Source organism: Copadichromis virginalis, linkage group LG14, assembly GCF_057382275.1.
Source record: "Copadichromis virginalis isolate Kocher_CV1m ecotype Utaka linkage group LG14, C_Virginalis_male_GT1.1, whole genome shotgun sequence".
In the NCBI taxonomy this organism is placed as follows: domain Eukaryota; kingdom Metazoa; phylum Chordata; class Actinopteri; order Cichliformes; family Cichlidae; genus Copadichromis; species Copadichromis virginalis.
The window spans coordinates 32,006,565-32,030,261 of record NC_140631.1 but is presented as its reverse complement, the minus strand read 5'-3'; the positions used below and the strand labels follow the sequence as shown (position 1 = coordinate 32,030,261).

Sequence of the window (23,697 nt, the reverse complement as noted above, 5' to 3'; positions counted from 1 at the left end):
ATGTTACACAAATTTCTTCAAGTCATAGGTTGTTCCATATTATGTCACTTTTTGCTTGATGCAATGTGCATAAAGTTAAAAGATTAAAAATAATAAAACCAATTTTTAAAAGAGGATTTTTCAAGTGATCCAATTTTAGATGGATTATGCAGAAAAAAATCTAATTGGGCTGAAAGGTCTATTGCTTTATAACGTATTCAGGTTGTGTATCATGTTTTTAAAATGAAATAATTACTTTTAAAAATACGTAATCAGTAAAGTAACTGGATAACCTTCTTGGAGAAGTAATAGTAACTACTTACTATTTTCAAGTAATTTGGTTGGAATGGAGGTGGAGTCAACTGGATCCGTTCTCCCTACCTGGTGAGCGCTCACGACGCAGAGGAAACTAATTCTGTCAGGGATATCTATCTTGGCACGTCCCTCTCTTCATACTTTTGGTGCGTGAGCTGGTTACAATTGTCTGTGATGGAGCGCTGGCGGGGCAGAGTGGCTCTGGTGACCGGAGCCTCGGTTGGGATCGGGGCGGCTGTAGCCGTGGAGCTGGTCCGGCTCGGTATGAAAGTGGTGGGCTGCGACAGGGACGTGGGGAAATTACAGGTTTGCTCTGAAATAACAAACTTGATTTCAGAAGAGAAACACTTAATGTAAAACTCTAATGCAAAGGACTTTTTAATGTTATGCAAATATGCAGTTATGTAGCTCTGTCAAGTGGACATCATATAATGGCTGTCAAGCGACAGACTTTTTGTTTTACAATAAATCATTTATGCTGTACATATTGGTCAATATGCATGGGTTAAAATGAGCTGCACAATACCAGATACAAGTAGTGTACTATGCAGCATAATGAACAAAATTATAAACAGTATGTTGGCAGTATAGGAGACAGAAGTCAGACATGATATCTTACATACATAAAAAAAAAAACCAGTTAAAAACTTTACTGTTTAAACAAGCTTTCTGTTGACCAATGCTTTTTACATTTTTATATTTTTAATTTACATTTAAACTCTATATTGTGTATACTGTGCATTTTGCTATTTATCGTATCTGTGTGCAGCGCTTTGTGACTACCTGTCTATGAAAAGCGCTTAATAAATAAACTTTACTTACTTACATACTGATGAGTTGTGTAAATCCACAAAGAGCAGTAAACCTCGGGTCAACAGCCACAGCACAGGTCAGCTGATCACAGCCTGTAGAGAAAAAAATCTGCTGGATCTCTCAATAGAGCCTATTGTGACTCTTGATTAATTTCCTCACACTCTTATAACCACTACAGTGATCCTACGGTTCTCACATCTGCAAATCCCATTTTAGCCCCTGACTATACTCATATATTCATTATTTTCATTCCCATGTCTAATTTTGCTATTATGTTGAAGTTGTACAAGGTTATGTTTCCTTTGCAAAATAATTGAAATGTCCCTATCTTCTTACTTTTATGCTTTGAATTCATTTCAGAGCCTGGAATTTTTCTCTTTTAACTTAGTAAAGGAGTTTAATCGATAATTCAACTTTTACCAGAGTATTTTTACCACAAGAATCTGAATGCGATGGTGACTATGAAGGTATCATCTTTTGCTTTTTGTTTTCAGAAACTGGCAGCAGAGTGTCAGAGCGCCGGCCACCCTGGTGTTTTGGTGCCTTTCAAGTGTGACTTGACCAAAGAGGAGGAGATTCTGTCCATGTTTGCAGCGATCAAAGAGCAGCACAGAGGCGTGGACGTGTGCATCAACAACGCCGGCTTGGCTCACCCAGAGCCGCTGCTAAGTGGCAAAACCAGCGGCTGGAAGAACATGATGGATGTAAGAGCTCAGTGTTATCTCCTGGATTGGTCTGCAGCGATGTTTGTGATTTCTTTCAAAGTAACATCAAGGGTGTCCCACCAGAACAATACATTAAAATAATAAATGTAACCTATCAGTGCTTTTAATGTTGCACCTGAGTAAGAATTAACACTGTGGGTTAATTTACACTTGTGCACAAGAAGAAATGATTAAATGTAAAGTTTTTTTTCTTCTTCTCGGTCTCTTGCAGGTGAACGTTTTTGGATTGAGTATCTGCGCGCGTGAAGCATATCAGTCAATGAAAGAGAGACATGTTGACGATGGGCACATCATAAACATAAACAGGTGCATTTTTATTTGCTGATGATCAACGACGGCCATGCCTGTGAAGTCTGATGATTTAAACATCTTTCAAATATCTTTGAATATAATCATGCTCAGATTCAGATTGAGATTATGAGCTTCTGTTGGTAACACTAATGGCAAACAAAGAACAATCAAAAGAACAAGATAAAATATACAAACAATAAGTTCACAGCGAACATGCAGACTTGAACAGAGAGGTTTTAAGTTGAGATTTCAACTGGGGGAGAGAACCAATGTTTCTTATATCTGGAGGTAGAAAGTTCCACAGGCTGGGAGCAGAGAGCTAAAAGCTCTGCTTCCCATGGTGCTGAGGGGGAAAGAAGGCAAGCTGGATAGAAGAAGAAGATCGAAGTGAGCGGGCAGAAGAGGTAGTGCTTGACAGGTCAGAAAGGTAAGGAGGAACAAGGTTATGAAGGGTCTTGAAGGTAATCAGATGAAACTTGTATGCCATTCAGAATTTCATAGGGAGCCAGTGACATTCCTGAAGGATATGGATGATGTGCTGGTATGCGGGCAGCGCAGTTTTGAACCAGTTGAAGCTTATGGAGGGATTTTTGGGGGAAACCATGCAAGAGAGAATTACAATAGACAGTGTGGGATGTAACTATACTATGATCAAGAAAGGATACAGACTGGGTGGAAAGAGAAGGATACAATCGGTCCGTGTTGCGTAGATGGAAATAGGCAGAACAAGTGAGATCATTAATGTGAGATTTATAGGATAGTGAGCTGTCTAGGATGATGCCAAGACTCTTAACCTAAAGTGAATGGAAACTGTGGAGATTTCAATAGTGAGAATGAAAAGATTTGCCTTTATTCCCAATATTGGGAATAAATAGGCATATTTGTGCACATTTTTGTATATTCAATCCTGGAATTCAGTTCAGTAGATGAGTTTGAGATGAGGAGGAAGAGGGTGACATTTTATTAAGATGCCAGTGGCGCTCACTCGTTTCATTTCTTTGGTAAAGAGGACTCCTCCTCCAAGGATAAAACACAGATGTGATCCTGAAATCAGATAAAAAATATGTTGGTAAATGCTGACCTAGTGAAATGTTCTTCTGTTGTAGTGTGGGTGGACATCATGTCTATCCCGTTCCCGATTTACATTTCTACATGGCGACCAAGTTCGCTGTAACCGCGCTGACTGAGGGCCTGAGGCAGGAGCTGCGTGCAGAAAACACCCATATCCGAGCCACAGTAAGGTTTTAAAGAACACTGATAAACCCAAAAAGTGCCCTTAAAACCAATTTCAGCTGCTATGAGACACATTTACAATACTTTCCGAAGTCGACACACAATCACACTTCTTTTACCTTTGTTTTTCTTTTGTTTTTTACAGAGCCTCTCTCCTGGTTTAGTGGACACAGAATTTGTATCACGGCTCCACAGCAATGAACCTGAAAAAGTAGCTGCTATGTACAGTGAATTTAAGGTATAATTATTAATCTCACAGTTTATAGATTGTTAATATGATTACTCTGATAAAAGTTATTAAGCATTTTTCACTTCTCTGACAGCCTTTGGAACCAAAAGACATTGCCAGTGCTGTCACATACGTGCTCAGCGCCCCGCCTCATGTTCAGGTTTGTAGGTTTTCTCTTATTTTCAACTTTTTAAATGTTCACTTATTGAATTTAGCTCATTAATATTGTAAATATCACCAGATTACTCAAAATAAGATAATATTTCTATAACTTTCCTTTCAGGTTGGCGACATTAACTTTGAAGCTGTGTAGCTGGTAACACAGTGCAGGCACACAATCCAGCCTCCACAACAAAGTGGTGTGAAACTCCTGACTGCTCAACACTGCTCTCCATTTATCCTCTGCTAAGAAAAAATAAATAAAAACCACCAACCATTACTGAGCACACTCCTACGTGATCCTAAAATGATAAAAAGCCAAGTCAAAGTTGAATTTTTCATCAAACAGAACTGTCAAAATGACTGTGAGAAAATTACCAAAATAAATTTTTCTAATGCGAATGAAGAAAGACTTGAGAATGTTTTTGTTCAATTCAGATGCACACTGACCTAAACTGAAATTGAACTCAACAGAATTAACAATAAACTGTTCTTATTAACTATGCCCTAGAGACTGGTAAGTGGCCTTTGTTCATTAATCTATGTTCTCCAACCAGTTGGTGAATGGTTGCTGGAAGTTTTTGGCAGTCACTAGGTAAAATTCGGGGCAAGGAGGTATATGGTGCTGTACTAAAAACTCTGTTGTGGTTCCTTTGTACGGTAGCAGATTTCTGCACTCTCCAACAGTTTGTGTGGATGATGCAAATATTTCTGAAAACACTCACCAAATCGCTGAGTGTCTTGACAATTTGACACTGCTCAGCAAGCACAATGCTCCATTGTCAAGGATGCAATAGAGAACTGTTTGCTAGTGTTAATTGTGGTTGTAATAAATAATACATTTGTTGTAAATAATTAAATGCAGGTATCTGAGAGAGTACACTTTTAAAGGAGTTGTCAATACAAAACTTAGCCTACCAAGAAATCATATAAGTTTGGTTTCAAAAACTGGCAGCAGAGTGTCAAAGTGCTGGCCACCCTGGTGTTTTGGTCCCTTTCAAGTGTGACTTGACCAAAGAGCAGTAGATTCTGGCCACGACTGTACTATGACCTGTAGTGGCTAATATTGTAATGGAAGTAAAAGCAGAGCTTTGAAATGCAAAATAGTGATGATCTTCAGAGGTATGTTTTCTTGGGACATTTTGTGCTCTTCACGAAGAACCAGCCATGGTTTAAATTCCATACATCAGTATTGCCATGTTTATATCAGTGTTATCTTAATATGAGTAAAGTGTTTGTGTTTAAAATGCAATTAAAAGGAAAGTTCAATGAGTCACAGTAAAAAGCATGAAATAAGAGAAAATCACGACTCTGAAAATGCAGAGAGGCGCTGAGCACATATTATGATGGCACTGGCAACATCTGTTTTTTCTAGAAGCTATCAGAGAAGAGAAAGCATGTCTGTCATTTCTCCACAACTGTTCCTAAAAGAGAAATCCAATTTAAAATACTCCAACTGCTGCAACTAATACTACTGCCACAAATAATAATAAATAAAGTTAATGATAATGAGGTTTTTTCTGCTGTGTCATGCTGAGATGACACCAAGAAACTAGGCGAGCAGCCAGTTTATGTTACTCTATAACCGAATTGCAATTCATCATCCATTATAACTCTGTACACATGACTCTGTGTCAAAGTTCATTTTTATCAGTATAATAATGTAACAATGCTTAGTGTAGTTTTATTTTATTTTATATGGATCGTTTATGGAAATTTGTTTCTACCCTAACCTAATTCTAACTACCGGTAAGTAACAAAGTAACTAATTACTTTTAAAAATAAGTAATCAGTAATTAGTAACTACTTACTATTTTCAAGTAACTTGACCAACACTGCTGATAACACATGAGAACAATAAACGTATCATTTTCAGTTGTAACCCACAAATTGAACGGTAATGTACACTCGTCTTTAGGTTTTTGATAGTTCGTCACTGTTTCTACGTCTAGTTGGTTGGAATGGAGGCGAAGTCAACGGGATCCGTTCTCCCTACCTAGTGCGCGCTCCCGACGCAGAGGAAACTAATTCTGTCGGGGATATCTATCTTGGCACGTCCCTCTCTTCAAACTTTTGGTGCGTGAGCTGGTTAGGGGAAGTCTGATTTTTAATAAAATCTTTATCGTTTAAAAACCATGTCTGAACCTTAAGTATAAATGTACTTGAGAAATTAAGCATTAGTAGTATTAATGAAGTATAGCAAGATATGTAAGATAATTGTAAAAATTTTAGAAAAAGAAAATGCAAAAATAAATAGAAAATATATTTATGTAATATCAATAAGTGACACATCACAAATACATGTAAATAATTAAATAAAATGGTGAACCTACTGACTCGTTGTTATTCTTAAGCTGTGGTTTTGATTACTAATTGACTGAGTTTCTTTTATTTTTTTGTGTCTCTGTCAGTATTCCAGCATCGTACATTCTGTTTTATACTTAAAATGATAAGTAGTCTTAGAGGTGGATTCTTTGTGTTTTAGTTGACTGTAGCCTCCCACATGTTTCTCTATGCTGTGTGTTTTTCTCACAGTGCTGTGTCTAGTTGGTTACTTTCGGCTTTACTTTGTGAGTTGTCTTTTCTGCTTTCCTTCGGTTTTGTTTTTCCATGTCCTGTGTTTTTAAAGTCTCGGTTTGCTTGTGTGCTCTGTTGTGTCACACTGTGTTCCAGCTCGCTTTGCTCCTAATGTGCTTCCTGCTGGCTTCTTGTGTGTTTAGTTAATGTGTAGTAATGGCATAAACAAATGCCATGTGTTTTGAAACTCTGTAACTAGACTTCATTGTTTTTTTTAATCCCATCTCTCTCCTGCGGGTAGTTTATCCTTAAAGCTCGGGTCCTCTACCAGACCCTGGGAGTATGAAGGTGCGCTCTTCTAGGACTGTGACCTTGTCAAATAATGGACTGAATTTTTTTTTCTACTTCTTTGCTACATTTATGAAGATGATTTTAACTTGTCATTAAACAGTTTTATGAAGTTGTTATAGACATTATATTCTAAGGTATGAAATAATCAAGTAATTATTTTGGGGGGAACTTTGTTGTACTTCCCTATCTAATTGCACTTCACGGATATTTGTTAGAAAAAACTTTATGGTGTAAAACATTAAACCTTAAGTATGAAAATATCTGAAAATATATATTTCAGTATTCAAAAAGAATTGCTTAAAATAGTAATATATCTAAGTTGATAGTGAAATCCGGGGGGATAAAAATACACAAATCAGTGGTAAAATAGCTCATATATATTTCTAGTTGCGTAGCACCAGGGTACACTCAGGAGCAGGCACGTGCAGAGGGGGGGGGGGGGGGGGGGCTGGAGGGGCTTGAGCACCCGCCCCTTTCCTGATGGGTCCCCAAAGTGCCCTTTTGTTGAGGCAACTTTTAATTTATTTATTTTTTATTTAATTTTTTTTATGTGTGTGTGCGTGCGGAGTCCTGTCTGTGCCCCTCAACAATAATACATACTATTAATCACAGTTTTGCTAAATAAAAGGATCTGGCTTGCATCAGTCACATGATCACATTTAAGCAATAATCGCTCCTGACGGCAGAACGCGCTGGTTACGAGCCGGGAACGAGCTCACAAAGAGCACGCGCATTTTTTGCAGTCCGGAGCTGTAGGAGAAACACAAGTTAACTCAGAGATACAGAGTGATGCGACAAAACCAGTAAGTAGGTGTACAGCGTACACTGTAGTGTGTAGCACCCAGGAGTATTGGCTTATTACGTACACGTTGGTAAGTTGTCTTGTCGCAATTTGACGAACTGAAACAAATGAGCGTGCTTTGTTTGCAACAGCGCGACGAACACACCTGTCCTTTTATTAACTGCACAAGTAGTGCTGGTCATAGCTGCTAGCTCACTGTGTAAGGCTGTCATGGGTCTGTAGCTCTGTCACCGTTTTAGTGAACATATTTAGTTTTAAAGTAAGTTACAGAGCTTTTCCTGCCTTTCTGGGGGGGATTATTTTTTGCTAAAAAACGGTCTAATATGCATGTCCACATAATTATGCATTATTATAATATTTTAAAAAACACACGCTGTATTTTAAAAAACATACATTAAGAAGCAGATTATATTAGATTTATATTTTAAATAAGACAAAATTTGGATTTTACAGCAGTAAAATGATTGTATCTCTACAGTTTAAAAATGTAATAAGCTTTGCCCCTGCACAGAGTGGATAGTGAAACAAATGGAATCATCATAATGACATTTTTTCATATTTATTACTTCCCCCTCCTCATTGCTTTATTATTGTAGCTCTAGTAACAAATAATAATGTAAGGATTCTGGATCAGCACCGTGATGCCCATAGTATATACAGTATTCTGAAGAAGGTCTAAAATGTCACTGTGTGTGCTTGCATGTGTTTGTTTTATGTATATGGATTTTTTTTTTAATTATTACTCATGATATAACATTGTCCAGACATGCCTGGTAAAGACATGAGGAGGAAACAGTAGGAGCTGTGTGAGGCTACTAAAGGCAGTGCTATAACATTTTTCTGTCATCATTTTATTATAGATTAAGTGCAAGAGTTGTTAGGTGTGGATGATTAGATTATAGTTTATTGCAATAGCAAGTTGTGCCTTGTTCTCAGATAGACAGCAAGTGGAGAGTGATATATGAGATGATGGGATGGAAGAAAGAAGAGAAGCAAAGAGTGATTCACAGGCAGAGCCTACATTATTTCTCACAGTTTTTTGCTGCCTTATGGTTCCAAGCGCTGTCACCAATCTTTGCATTTTTTTATTATCTCATGACACTTGTTTAATCAGCTACCATCTCTGCTATGGACTTTTTAATGTCTACAGTCTCAGATCAACACAGCCCTGCCCTCAAGCACTATCAGCAGCAACCCCTCAACAGCAACATTGTACCCATCAGGTAAAACATAGGCTACGTTTGCTTTGCCTTGTCGCCACCTCACAACAGTGATATAGTATGATGCGATGCCATATTAGATTCTTGATGAATGTGTGTTGTTGTTATTCAGCCTGGTTCAATGTGCACCTTTTTAACTTTGAGCACCCGCCCCTTTAAACGTCTCTGCACGGCCCTGCTTTTTAGCGCCTCTTACTGGCAGATGAGGTGACCTGGTGGAGCAGTGGCGAGACAGTTATTATTGTGAAGAAGTTATCCAAATAAACTGTAATGCTCGTGGTCACAGAGACTTAAAACTATATGAATACATTCCCTCTTAAGCCATGCTCTTTCTTTGCCGTTGCACAGATTTTGAGTCACGGCTTCTACGTCGTATCTTTGATTTTACGGAGCAAATACGCAGTGGGAGTTACATTTGTGACAGGTCTGTCTGTTCTATTAATGGTTGATATGTTTTAACTTCAGTAAAGTGAAAGATATGCGTTACTGTCAATTAAATGTGAGTAAGGCTATGATCGGTTGAAGTACGGTATGTAATCGCAGTGACAGAACTGATGCTACTGCTTTCTACGGTTTGCAACTGATTTACGTGAACGCCGCATACGCCGAGACGTATGACGTACTGAGTGTGCGACGTTTGCGGTTCGCATGTGCTTGACATTTCCAGGGCTCACTGTGCTGCAGGCTCAACGTCCCTTTCTTCATACTTGTGGTGTTTTCGTGTGTGTTGCAGTTATCGGGCTGTCATGGAGCGCTGGCGGGGCAGAGTGGCTCTGGTGTCCGGAGCCTCGGTCGGGATTGGGGCGGCTATAGCCGTAGAGTTAGTCCGGCTCGGCATGAAAGTGGTGGGCTGTGCCAGGGACGTCGGAAAGATTCAGGTTTGCTCTGATATAGAAACTCAAACTTTCTGCAAAGAGTAATTTAATGTAAATCGCACAGTAAATGTTGCTGTTTATTGTTGGCTTTATGCAGAAAATTTGCAGCCGTGTCACTTATTTGGTAAACGCTAATTGTGCTCGTTCTTGTATAGCGCTTTTCTGCTTTACACTTTAGTCGTCGGTTAAACAGCTTGCGCACAAAATGTTAATTCCAACTAACTGTCACTCATGCTACTTTCAACAGAAAGTGATATTATATGAGAAAGACAGAATATGACGACGGTTTTATGTTAAAACGGCATTTGCGCAGATTTCTTTACCTTAAGACTTTGGCCAATGATTATTCAGATGGCAGAGATTCGAGTTGGTATAACATCTGAACACAGATCCGTAAGCTGACTGTTTATAGATGGTATGCACTGCTCTTTGTGGTGATATGCAGTGGCGGTCCTAGCCTGTTTGGCGCCCTGGGCGAACACTCCCTCTGCCACCCCCCACCCCCCCACACGCGCACTCACACTCACACACACACACACATGAAGACAGAGAGAGAGAGATAGAACTTTATTAATCCCTCGGGTGGGTTCCTCTGGGAAATTCGATATATATATATATATATATATATATATATATATATATATACGCACACACACACACATATAAATAAAATATACAAAGGGGATAAATAGAATAAATAGGAATAAAAAATAAAAATACAAGTGAATTGCACATTTCAAGTATTGAGTCTATTGCACTGTTGACTATTTACAAAAAGTATTGCACAAGGTATTGCACAGTGAGGTGAAGAGGCACTACAGCTTAGTTGTTCCCCCCTCCTTTGTCCTCCTGTTTCCCCTCCCTCTCCCCTCCAGAGAGGAGTTAAACAGTTTGATGGCGTGTGGGACAAAGGAGTTTTTAAGTCTGTTAGTTCTTGTCTTGAGAGAGTATGCATAGTATGCAAACGGCTACCAAACAGCTATCATAATTCATCATACAATGAGAACAGGACAAATCAACAATTGACAATGACTAATTAATATTTAAATCTGTAACATAATGTATTGTTTGGAGTTTGGAGTAGTCTGTTACTGTTACTATTTTTACCAATTCTTCTTGGAGCAACTGTAACCCACATAATTTCCTTAGGGATTAATAAAGTATTCTGATTCTGATTGTTTCAGGATACATAACCCGCCATTATCCAATGACACATCTGCTTACCTGTATCCTTCGTTTCTCCTCCTCTTCTTTTCTTTTCTTTTTTTCTAAACTGAGCACCTGATAGCTTTGAACTGTTCTTGTCCATCTTGGTTTTAATTTTGCACTCCAGTATGAACACCCATCCCCCAACTCGAGGATCACCACAACATAACTTAATAAACCTACACCTTAGTTCACAGATTCACTTTGTCTAGGGTTTATTTCTGGGATTTCACACAACCCAGTATTCAAATCAAGAATACATAATGGGCTTGGATTTACAGCATTATGAATGAAATGTGCTCTATTTGGAAGCAGCAGGGCTCTCCTCCCCTTTCGATGTGTTGTGTGTGAGACTTTAAATCATCAAACTGTAAATTATAAATTTTAAATTGTTATTTATCCCTTTACCCCGAGTCTTAAGTGTATATTTATTTTCTTACTCTTCTTATATTTATTGTTTGTTTACTTGCACTTTTGTAACTGGAACCTCGCCGTCTTGTCTCTCTATATACTGGACTGTATGTAGCGGAGATGACAATAAAGTTTACTTTGACTTCAGCAGCAAGCAGGCGCACCGAGGGCTCTCGCGCTCACTTTGAACGTATAGAATTTCGCAAAATCATCGGTGCAAATTATAAGTCTGTATCATAATGTCAGGCGTTTTCGTGTTTGTTGGTTTGTTTTTATTTTGGGGGTGGGTTATTAGACGCTGCTCTAGCCAGCCAGTGAATCCCCCGCTGCCCCGCCCTCTCCTTCCTTTGCCGCAAGCAGCAGGCGCAAACGGAGGGCGCCCTTACTCCCAGCAAATGGGCGATAGAAAACCGATCGGTGCCTATGCCATTCCCAATATGCGCTGGCATGATGTCGGGGCAGCATGAGCACGAGCAATTTTCTTTTTAATTTTTTGTTTGCCGATGCCCGTGATGCCGCCCCCCCACCACGATGCCGCCCCAGGTAACCGCCCGTGTTGCCCGTATCAAAAACCGCTACTGGTGATATGCAAAGTGAAACCAAAATCTATTTATTTGGACTAACTTTATATAGATCTAACATTTGAACGATTTTTGCATACATTAAACACAGATGGGATTCTGAAGTGTGTTATTGTTTCCTGTTTGGTTTCAGAAACTGGCAGCAGAGTGTCAGAGCGCCGGTCACCCTGGCGTTTTGGTGCCTTTCAAGTGTGACTTGAGCAAAGAGGAGGAGATTCTGTCCATGTTTGCAGCGATCAAAGAGCAGCACAAAGGTGTGGACGTGTGCATCAACAACGCCGGCTTGGCTCATCCAGAGCCGCTGCTAAGTGGCAAAACCAGCGGCTGGAAGAACATGATGGATGTAAGAGCTCAGATCCTGGTTTACATTGATGTGACATTCACTAGTGGTTTTCAAGTAAAACATTGAACTGAAATAACAAATGTGACAAAGGTCACCCATCAGTGATTTTACTGCTGTGGTATTGTTTAAACATTAACACTTTCAAACAGTTTTAAACAGAATTCAAAGTTGCTTAAAAACCTTTGTTGTGCAAGATTTCTCTGTTTTCTTGCAGGTGAACATCCTTGGGTTGAGTATTTGCACGCGTGAGGCGTATCAGTCAATGAAAGAGAGAAACGTGGATGATGGGCACATCATAAACATAAACAGGTGCAGTTTTATTTGCTTGTGCAAGCTTGTGAAGTGAAAAACTGTTGAATTAATAAGAACACACATATGTTTTCATGTTGGCATGTTCTCTATTCAGATTGTGAATATGATATTAATTTTGCAACTCTGCACAATTTTTTATTTTTAAATGGCCGACATTTTCTAACTTTGAAAGAAAGCTACAAGTGAAATGAGGGCAGGACTTTTACATTTTAATGAACTTCGTCACATTCAAGCAGGTAAGTTTACACAATGCTGCCTGTCGGTGCAGTTGTGCTGAGGGGTGTATTACGGATGAAGTTCAACACAGCCAGGCTTTCTTTAGGTTAGCTGGCTCAGCAAAACCTAAAGCCCCATTATGGTAGTAACGGTTGTCACAATGGTGGTTGTCAACTTTCTCTGTTGAGTGGGACTTTCTGTTTCATGCGCTGAGCACACTAAAAACAGGCGTTTTGTTGACAATAATGTTAAAATACGGATTAAAAATCGCTAAAGAAAAAATATAAAACCTATAGCAGCGAAATTCAACAATTGCAAATAAGACAAAAGGTTAATGCTGCAAATCTTGGGATTTTGCTCAAAGAGCGGTAAAATAAACAAATTTAAGTTTAATTAAATTATTTTATCATTGAGTTCCCTCTTGGTGCGGCCTATTGTCCCACAGGTTAACACAGGAGACATGGAAATTTCTTTATGTTGTCAATATATCAAAGGGAAACTAACTTGATTGCTTGAACAAAGACTCTTGGTGTGTGTTCTGCTGCACTTCCAGCAGAATCAAAGTTAAAAACAAATCACCAAACTAATACATGTACATTCCCACGACAATGCAATGCTTTCTTCAGTGGTTTTCATAAAGTTCAGCTTAAAAACTTGGACATATAAAACATTTTCCCCCAGCAGAGAATCTGTATTTCACTTAAAACATGCTATGAATTAAAAAAAAAGAAAAGAAAAGAAAAGAACGAAATCAGCTAAAGCATGGCGCTACCAGTCAATTTTAGATGAAAACTCAGAACACAACCTGCTCTTACTGTGCTTATTTGGCCAAGTTAGAGAGAAAATTGTGCCTTTATGCTCAAGCCTCAGTTTGCTAAGCCATTAATCTGGCTTCATAGAAAACCCCTCTGGCACCCTTTTCAATGAGGAATATTCTCCAGTTATCCAGAAACCTTGACTCGGATGAATTTATTACATGGCGTGTTGCTTGGAAAAGCCTGTTTTTTAACGTTTGAGTCTAAGGTTTATTTTAAGCACCTGACTGCTCTTTTTTTGCTTCTCATCCATAAACTCTCTCCATAATCTTTTGCGTGACTCTTGTGTTGGTGGTTAAAGAGGTTTGCCGTGTTAGAGTCTGAGGTGGAGATCGGTTTCCTGCATAATTTGCAGAGCACAGTTTTCTGGTCCATGTCAGACTTTTCATAACCAAACCATATCCATGCTACAGAGCTAGCCCCTCGTTTAGAAATAAGGTCCTCAATTTGTTTTGAGTGGTCTTTCTGTTTGTCATCATTTCAGTTTATTTTGAAACATCTCAACAGGATCTTGAGCTTTATTGTAAAAGGTTTATGTGGAAAATAAACAAGCGGATGACGGAGCCACACACTGGGTTTACCGTCGTAGCTGCTAATGACAACATGTAAAAACAGTCACTTGGCCGTCCGTAGTGTGGTTATTTTAAATATAAGAGAAAGAGAGATTTTTAAGAAATTAATATAGCCACTACAGTGACCATCAAAACGATGAAAAAATATGGTCGTAAACAGTTTATTTTGTGACACCATGAAACAAATGATAGCGTAATATGAAAAGATAGACTTTTTCATATCGTCTTCCGATATATATCGTTATATCGGACAGCCCTAACACCGAAGTGATTTCTGTTTTCTGTAGGGATCGGACCTTTTTTGCACTGAAACAGCCATCACTTTGCTTTGACAAAATGCCTGTTATTACAACATTTAGAAATTTGCAAAATAACTGAGTCCAGATTTTAAAGACCTCATTGAGGTCAGTGTTTATTCATCTGCAGGATAAACCATCAAAAAAAATGTCAGACAGTATTTAAAATGTTCATAAAACTGTCCTAAATAAAGTGACATCTCCAGTTATTTTGGCCAACCAGAACCCAAACTAATATGAAAGCTGAAGGAAAATCCAGACTGGAGATCAGTATCAAACTATCAAATCCAGATTTTGGACTTAAGCAATTTTTGTGAGTATAAACCAGTTTTTGCAGCTCTGGACCTCAGCTTCTGTGTGCCACAGAAGTTCTTGCATCATTCAGTCAGACTTGCCTTTTAAAAGAAGAACTTTTAATGTTATTTCTGCTTACCTGCTCAGGTTTGTAATCTGTTTGATGTTGCAGTATGTCCGGTCATCGTGTACTTCCCAATGCAACTACACATTTCTACACCGCCACCAAGTTTGCTGTAACCGCTCTGACTGAGGGCCTGAGGCAAGAACTGCGTGCAGAAAAAACTCATATCCGAGCCACGGTAAGGCTTTAAAATATACCATAACCAGCTCATAAAGTGCTAGTATAATTCATAATGCTAGTAACAGTTGCTATGAGACGCATACACAGTACGTACAGGAGTTCCCTCATGATTTTTTTTTTTTTTCTTGCAGAGCATTTCTCCTGGTTTAGTGGAGACTGAATTTGGTCCACGGCTCTTCAAAGACGATCCTGATAAGGCTGCTGGTCTATACTCAGAATATAAGGTAAAGGGATCATTCCTATAATTAAAGTATCGTTGATATGATTACTCAAGTAAAGAGTATTCAGTCACTTTTCACTTCTCTCACAGCCTCTGGAAGCAAAAGATGTTGCCAGTTCTGTTGTATATGTGCTCAGTGCCCCTCCTCATGTTCAGGTTTGTGCTTTGCTCTTGTTTTTATGCTTTTTATTGTGTCTTATTAAGACTTTCCTGTTTAACTTTGACTCATAATAAGACAACGTTCACGTAACTTTTGTTTCAGATTGGAGACATTCAGATGCGAGGGACAGAGCAGGTGTCTTAGAGCTGCACCACAAGACCCTCTCAAATTATACAATGACAGATTTCACTTCTTTACAACATTTTAAAAGATAATGACTTGATACGATCATGAAACAATTTTATGGTGTTGTTTTTTTTTCACAAATGTATAAAATAAAAAACAATCTTCAGGGGAAATTTGTTGCATTTCTTTTTTCTTTCTTTTTTTTCTTTCTTTTTTTAAATTGCATTAAGGGAAGTCTGATTTTTAATAAAATCTTTATCGTTTAAAAACCATGTCTGAACCTTAAGTATAAATGTACTTGAGAAATTAAGCATTAGTAGTATTAATGAAGTATAGCAAGATATGTAAGATAATTGTAAAAATTTTAGAAAAAGAAAATGCAAAAATAAATAGAAAATATATTTATGTAATATCAATAAGTGACACATCACAAATACATGTAAATAATTAAATAAAATGGTGAACCTACTGACTCGTTATTCTTAAGCTGTGGTTTTGATTACTAATTGACTGAGTTTCTTTTATTTTTTTGTGTCTCTGTCAGTATTCCAGCATCGTACATTCTGTTTTATACTTAAAATGATAAGTAGTCTTAGAGGTGGATTCTTTGTGTTTTAGTTGACTGTAGCCTCCCACATGTTTCTCTATGCTGTGTGTTTTTCTCACAGTGCTGTGTCTAGTTGGTTACTTTCGGCTTTACTTTGTGAGTTGTCTTTTCTGCTTTCCTTCGGTTTTGTTTTTCCATGTCCTGTGTTTTTAAAGTCTCGGTTTGCTTGTGTGCTCTGTTGTGTCACACTGTGTTCCAGCTCGCTTTGCTCCTAATGTGCTTCCTGCTGGCTTCTTGTGTGTTTAGTTAATGTGTAGTAATGGCATAAACAAATGCCATGTGTTTTGAAACTCTGTAACTAGACTTCATTGTTTTTTTTAATCCCCTCTCTCTCCTGCGGGTAGTTTATCCTTAAAGCTCGGGTCCTCTACCAGACCCTGGGAGTATGAAGGTGCGCTCTTCTAGGACTGTGTTCTTCTGAACAGAGGTCTGATATTGTTCCTGGGATCTGCTGGAGTTTCCCACTCTCACATACATTAATCACATAATTTCAGTTTCTGTGAGACACCTGCACAACTCTTCTGAGTTTCCTCAGTATCCACTCTTTTTTGCAGTGCATTTTCTCTGGTTTATTGGAGACTGAATTTGCTCCATGACTCTACAAGGACACTCCCGATAAAGCAGGTGCAAGCGACAGAGCAGCCCTTATAGAACTACACCATGTGACCTTGTCAAATAATGGAGTGAATTTTTTTTTTATACTTCTTTGCTACATTTATGAAGATGATTTTAACTTGTCATTAAACAGTTTTATGAAGTTGTTATAGACATTATATACTAAGGTATGAAATAATCAAGTAATTATTTTGGGGGGAACTTTGTTGTACTTCCCTATCTAATTGCACTTCACGGATATTTGTTAGAAAAACTTTATGGTGTAAAACATTAAACCTTAAGTATGAAAATATCTCAAATTATATATTTCAGTATTCAAAAAGAATTGCTTAACATAGTAATATATTTAAGATAAAAAATACATAAATCAGTGGTAAAATAGCTCATATATATTTCTATAATGTCCATTCCACATTACTAATACCTGCAAATAAGTGAACAAACCAATCCTAAAAATATTTGCATAAATCTATCCATGTATTTATCGTTATATAAACTCAACTTTTCCTGTGTCCGTTTAGAAGCACATTAGATGGTGCAAATGAATGTATAGCCAGTACTGAAATAAATACTAATACTAGATGTGACTCTTAAATTTAAGTCGGAGTTTTACTTGCTTTTGATCAGTTTGTGCAATCTGAATTCCCTTGAAGTATTTAATTACAACAACAGAGCTGATTGATCTGTTTTCCTATGTTTGCACCTGATTTTAATGCAGCACACAAACCTGTTTTAGAGCGTGGGGCGTAGCGTGGCACCAGGGTACACTCAGGAGGAGGAGGAATTCTGCTGTGCCAATGTGCTGCAGCCTCGGTGTCAGTTATGTTTGAGATGTTTATATAAATGCTTTATATCACAGGACACTCGTCACTCACGCTCTTTATACTTGTGATTCTTTCCTTGTTCTTTCGTGCGTGTCTGAACACCGGCGTCCGGGCTGTGATGGAGCGCTGGCGGGGCAGAGTGGCTTTGGTGACCGGAGCCTCGGTCGGGATTGGGGCGGCTATAGCTGTAGAGCTGGCACGGCTCGGAATGAAAGTGGTGGGCTGCGCCAGGGACGTCGGAAAAATACAGGTTTGCAGTTTCTGCGGGGAGTAATTTAATGTAAAGTGACTTTGTCACGAAGTATTGGTTGATATCTAATGCTATGAGGATCATTTTTCAGCAGAGTTAGATGTATTTTTCTCATAAACCTATGTGTTGATTGTGCAATTCACAGTTTGTGTCACACCTCAAAACCACAGAAATGTAGAAAATGTCTTTGGCAGGCATCACTGCATAATCATGTGCCTGCTGTATAGTATACTCTTTGTGAGCTGTTCACAAAGAGCCTCAAGCAAAAATGTATTTGTATTGCACTGCTGCACGTAAGTATTTGAACACTTGGAAATCAGCAAGAATTCTGAATGGTGACCTCATTCATCCTGTCCCCTTAGCAGAAAAGCATGATGTTTCCACCCCCAAATCTTCACAGTAGGGATGGTGTTCTTGGGATGCAACTCATCCTTCTTTTTCCTCTGCAAGTGAAGTTTAGACCAAAAAGTTCTATTTTGGTCTCATCTGACCACATGACTTTCTCCCACACCTCCTCTGGATCATCCAGATCGTCACTGTCAAACTTCAGACGGGCCTGGACATGTGATGACTTGAGCAGGGTAACCTTCCGTGCAATGCATGATTTGAGACCACGTGTTCTACTGACAGTGACCTCTAAAACTGTGGTCCCAGCTCTCTTCATTACATTAACCAGCTCCTCCTGTGTAGTTGAGGGCTGATTCCTCACCTTTCTTATCATCAGTGATACCCCATGAAGTGAGATCTTGTATGGAGGCCCAGTCCAAGGGAGACAGTCGTCTTTAGCCTCTTCCGTTTTCTAACAATTGCTGCTTGGCAATTGCCCCGTAGCCCTTTCCTGCCTTGTGGAGGTCCACAATTTTATCTCTGATTTCTTTTGACAGCTCTGTGGTCTTGCCCATGGAGGCAGTTGGAGTCTGACTGGCTGTAGGGTGGACAGGTGTCTTTAAAAAGCTCAGACAGGTGCTACTAATTTAGATTAATAAGTGGAGTAGACGTGGACTTTTTAAAGGCATAGTAACAGGTCTTTGAGAGCCAGAATTCTTGCTTCTTTGAAAATCATACAATGTGATTTCCTGAATTGTGTTTTAAATGCTGTATCTCACGGAGGGACTGCACCTACAATGTGAATATCAGACCACTCCATGATTTCTAAGTGGGAGAACTTGCAAAATCGCAGGGTTTTCAAATACTTATGTTCCTCACTGTAAATGTTTAAATGGTAGATTGAAACACAGAGCAAACACACAAAAGGAATCCTGAAGTTTGTCATCTTTTCAGACAGAATATGACGGCAGCTTTATGTTAAAACGGCATTTGTGCAGCTTTTTTTTCCCTTTAAGACTTTGGTTAATGATTCTTCAGTTGACTTCAATCTGTAAACTTAGAGGTGATATGCAAAGTGAAAACTTAAATCTACTTATTTACACTAAGTTTATATAAATCTAAATTGTGAACGATTTTTACATACATTAAACACACATGGGATTCTGAAGTCTGTTTTTGTTTCCTGCTTGGTTTCAGAAACTGGCAGCAGAGTGTCAGATTGCCGGCCACTCTGGTGTTCTGGTGCCTTTCAAGTGTGATTTGACCAACGAAGAGGAGATTCTGTCCATGTTTGCAGCGATCAAAGAGCAGCACAGAGGCGTGGACGTGTGCATCAACAACGCCGGCTTGGCTCACCCAGAGCCGCTGCTAAGTGGCAAAACCAGCGGCTGGAAGAACATGATGGATGTAAGAGCTCAGTGTTATCTCCTGGATTGGTCTGCAGCGATGTTTGTGATTTCTTTCAAAGTAACATCAAGGGTGTCCCAGCAGAACAATACATTAAAATAATAAATGTAACCTATCAGTGCTTTTAATGTTGCACCTGAGTAAGAATTAACACTGTGGGTTAATTTACACTTGTGCACAAGAAGAAATGATTAAATGTAAAGTTTTTTTTCTTCTTCTCGGTCTCTTGCAGGTGAACGTTTTTGGATTGAGTATCTGCGCACGTGAAGCATATCAGTCAATGAAAGAGAGACATGTTGACGATGGGCACATCATAAACATAAACAGGTGCATTTTTATTTGCTGATGTACAATGACGAGCCCGCATGTCGCATACACTGTTGGTTTCATCTACACATAGTTATAATACAACATTCCTGCTACATTAACAATGATAGAAAAACTTACTGTTACGGTTTTAGAATCTTGAAGAGATGCATCCAAATGCAGGATGCAGAGAGGCAGAGGGCAGGAACCAAAGATGCCTCATTTATTCTTAGCCAGCACACAGTCCATAAGAAAAAGTGTCAGGGATAAGAGCTGAGCTAAATCAGAAAAAAGTGATTTAGTTAATCTGTTGATTTATTAAATGATAACTATACCTGAGAAATATGAAAGAAAGCAAAATCTAAGCTGATGATAAAATCACAGAAAACCAAACAGGAATTATGGCTAGAAAATGAAACCCTGAAGGACCAACAACAGAACAGTAAACAGCCAAGAGAATCCAAAAACCTCTTGGCCCACATGGAACACACAGAAAAAATGTCTGCGCTGGAAAAGGTGCACAGCTCAGGAATTATCATTATCAAATCATCAAAACAAAATGATTGTTACAGACCTGATACAGCTCTGTGGTGGGCCACAGATTTTCTTGAATCAATCAGACATGGCTTTAAAGGAATAACTTAAAGATCAATACATGTTGTTTAATGCCCATCTGTGTAAAAGCTAACAAATTGCCTGCTGTTTTAGTGTATGTGGACATCATGTGATTCCCCTTGCTGATGTACATTTCTACACCGCCACCAAGTTTGCTGTAACCGCTCTGACTGAGGGCTTAAGGCAGGAGCTCCGTGCAGAAAACACCCATATCCGAGCCACAGTAAGGCTTTAAAACATTGTAACCAGCTCCAAGGCTGCCTTTACCACCAATATAAGCTTCTATGACACACATGCACAATGCTTCCTGAAGTTCTTTTCAGTATCTACTCTTTTGCAGAGCATTTCTCCCAGCTTAGTGAAGACTGAATTTCCTTTGCGGCTCTATAGCAACAATCCTGATATAAAAGCCAGAGCTTTCTCTGCATATAAGGTAAGATTATTATTTCGGCAGTTCATGTACTATTTAGATGATTACTCGGATTAAAAAAAATAATATTTTCATTTCTCTTGCAGCCTTTGGAAGCAAAAGACGTTGTCAACGCTGTTATATACGTGCTCGGTGCCCCTCCTCATGTTCTGGTTTGTGATTTACTGTTGTTTTCATTTTCTTTTAATTGTGACTTATTTAACTTTTTTTGTTTTCTTGTATTATGTGGTGTTATAAAAAGGTAACATTAACATAACTTTTCTTTCAGATTGGAGAGGTTCAGATGTTAGCAACAGAGCAGAAGTCTTAGAGTTGCACCACGAGACGCTCCTGAATTAATAAGACCAATTCTTCTCCTTTATGAAACTGACGACCAGCATTGGGTGTAACATGCTGCTGTAATCAGATTACGGTACATTTTTCAGTAATACAACACAGTTGTAACAATTATAGCACTACTGGCCTTTTAAAGGTTCTTCCAATCATCTGGAGGATGGCCAAATAGAAAGAAAAAACTGTTAATCATGTCTTGCTGTTGCTCTATAACCAGCTGATTTTAGTTCGTGTGTAAGCAGCAGGAAAATTGTAAAATGGGAATCAACTTCTGAGGAGTAAAAATAAGGACATTACTTGTATTTCTTGTTTTGCATGAATTGACAAGAGCACAATGGTAAAAGCACAAACTGCATCCATGATGGAAGCAACTGCATTATACAACTAACTCAACATTAGCTCTTTGCAAATATCTGCACACACACCATGCAAACACAAGGCTAGTTAAAAGCCCAGAGAGATATTAAAGCTGAGTATATGCTAACCCCTGCCCAGCAGCCAGAGCCTCATCTTAAACATCTAACAAATGCAGTGATGAGGTTGGAGGTTCCATTTCTACCCACTCTACCTGTTTCTACAGTGTAATCACAGTGGCAGTCTTTTTTTAAACAGTGTTAGAGCTGGTTTTCAGCGTTTAGAATTAAACGCTAAAAGAAATGCGTATCCACGTAAGTTAGGGATTTGTGTCAGTGTGTGGGGCTATAGCTTAAGGTCATGTTGTTCTTGCTAATTATATGATAGTGTACTTCAGGGAATCTTACAGAGTAGCATCTCACAGGTAATGTGAGTAATGACTGAAACACAGGGGACAGTTTATGATCTGGTCCTTATATAACTTTATGATGTTTGTTCTGAATAATTTCACTAACTTATCTAATAAAATGGTGTTCAAGGAAACTTTGTTGCACTCTGTTATTTTTTTTATTAGAAAATTTTGTATCTACATAATTATTATGTATTATTTAAAGGAAATTAAATTTATACATTGTATGGCACAGAAAGGGCTGAAAAATAGCTGAAATATTTGGATACCGTTAATGAATAACATACTACTAATACATGTGAAAGTAAATGTAAAAAGTCCTGAGAATGTTAATGTTATGTTATGTTATTTAAACATATTGAATTTCCCAGAACACACAAACTGAGTGAAGTGACAGAAATGTCTATGTGGCGGCCACAGTAAGAGCTGTTTGAATTCAAAGGGGCGTTCCTCCTTTGGCATTTGATCCATGGCATCCTTTATGAAACGAGAGAAGATAAAGCCATCAACACTCGTTCATGAAAATGATCAACATAATTAACTGCTGTAATAAAATATAAATTTTGTTAAAGTGTTGCCTGAAAAACAATCACCAGCCACTTTATTAGATACAGCTTGCTATTACAAAGTTGGACCCCTTTTGCCTTCAGATCGGCTTAAACTCTAAATGGCAGAGTCAACAAGGTGCTGGAAACACTCCTACTAAGATTTTGGTCACACAGTTGCTGCAGATTTTTTAGATGCACATCCGTAATGTGAATCTTTTAAGTTCCCACATCCCGTTGGATTGAAATCTGGTGACTCTGGACTTCATTTGAGTGCAGCGAAGTCAAAACAGAAAATTACCAGGACATTTTCTGTTTTTCTACGTAATTCTTTTTTACAGCGTGGTTTAAATATTAATTCGATTTTATATTTGTTTTTATACTCTGTCACACTCTGCTGACATTTGTGAGCTACTAGACCTTAATGAGCGATTTCTTTAACATATCACTGACCCCATCTAGGAAGCATAATCTGTTGTGAATCCATTTAATCCGCTTTTGTGCACATGACAGTAACCATGGTGCCCTGAAGAGATGGCAACAACAAGACAACCCCTGTAAATGAAATGGTTTTGCAAACAGTTTTACCAGAGGCCATTGCTCTCTTCTGATCCCTCCTGGATGATTTTTCTCTAGTTTTGCTTTTTGCTTGTGTATTTGTCACTGTTGGGAGCATGAGACAGCAAATCCTGTCCATTCAGGTTAGACAGATTTAGCCCAGCTCCCTCAGGTTGCTGCACCCATACATGCACAGTCTCAACAGTGTTATAGAGAATATCTTTGCTGTTCTGCTAATTTAGCAGTACCATGATAAATGGTATGCATGGGCATGACTGACTGTGTTGTTTTACAAAAAAATAAAAAGGAAAATACGAATCTTAATCTTCAGTGTCAAAGAGCAGATCAATTATATCTTTGTCAGCTAAAGTCAGCTAAAGTAATCTGAATAACTGATATCTGACATGTCCAGTTTATATATGAAGAAACCTTTTCTTCTTAAAGTCAGAATAGATTGGTGTCCCAAGCAATAGAAATGCCTTATAAACCAGTATTGACCACATGAAGAATCTGGCAGTAAACACAACCCTGATGAAATAACATAAGTTCAATAAGTAACGATCATTTAAATAATAAGATAAGATAAGATAACCTTTATTAGTCCCACACGTGGGAAATTTGTTTTGTCACAGCAGGAAGTGGACAGTGCAAAAGTTATGAGGCAAAAATTAGAATACAATAAGAATAAATACAGTACACAACTGTACAGAATAGAATAAAATAAAATACTATATACAGTAGAATAAAATAAA

General features: G+C 38.4%; 3 protein-coding genes across 5 annotated transcripts; all 3 read left to right on the top strand.

Annotated features, from left to right (window-relative positions):
• The first annotated feature begins 455 nt into the window (after positions 1-455).
• LOC146694332 (dehydrogenase/reductase SDR family member 11-like) lies at positions 456-4,249 on the top strand. Its single transcript, XM_085430502.1, has 7 exons — positions 456-600; positions 1,602-1,811; positions 2,044-2,138; positions 3,230-3,359; positions 3,502-3,594; positions 3,680-3,745; positions 3,869-4,249. Exons 1-7 carry the CDS (start codon positions 469-471, stop codon positions 3,896-3,898), a joined length of 756 nt encoding a protein of 251 aa, XP_085286628.1. The 5' UTR covers positions 456-468; the 3' UTR covers positions 3,899-4,249.
• A 3,050-nt stretch (positions 4,250-7,299) lies between these two features.
• LOC146694331 (dehydrogenase/reductase SDR family member 11-like) lies at positions 7,300-15,844 on the top strand. 3 transcript variants are annotated; one of them, XM_085430492.1, is made up of 8 exons: positions 7,300-7,415; positions 8,565-8,637; positions 11,841-12,050; positions 12,265-12,359; positions 14,728-14,857; positions 14,991-15,083; positions 15,170-15,235; positions 15,342-15,844. In XM_085430492.1, the coding sequence occupies exons 1-8, from the start codon at positions 7,402-7,404 to the stop codon at positions 15,381-15,383; spliced, it is 723 nt and encodes a 240-aa protein (XP_085286618.1). In that variant the 5' UTR covers positions 7,300-7,401; the 3' UTR covers positions 15,384-15,844. The 3 variants fall into 3 exon arrangements, with proteins under 3 accessions (XP_085286618.1, XP_085286616.1, XP_085286619.1); XM_085430490.1 differs by lacking the exons at positions 7,300-7,415; positions 8,565-8,637 and adding exons at positions 8,871-9,058; positions 9,368-9,512; XM_085430493.1 differs by lacking the exons at positions 7,300-7,415; positions 8,565-8,637 and adding an exon at positions 10,227-11,669.
• Positions 15,845-16,734: 890 nt separating this feature from the next.
• On the top strand, positions 16,735-21,970 carry LOC146694330 (dehydrogenase/reductase SDR family member 11-like). Its single transcript, XM_085430494.1, has 7 exons — positions 16,735-17,661; positions 19,186-19,395; positions 19,628-19,722; positions 20,410-20,539; positions 20,657-20,749; positions 20,833-20,898; positions 21,015-21,970. The coding sequence occupies exons 1-7, from the start codon at positions 17,431-17,433 to the stop codon at positions 21,054-21,056; spliced, it is 867 nt and encodes a 288-aa protein (XP_085286620.1). The 5' UTR covers positions 16,735-17,430; the 3' UTR covers positions 21,057-21,970.
• The last annotated feature ends 1,727 nt before the right edge of the window (positions 21,971-23,697 follow it).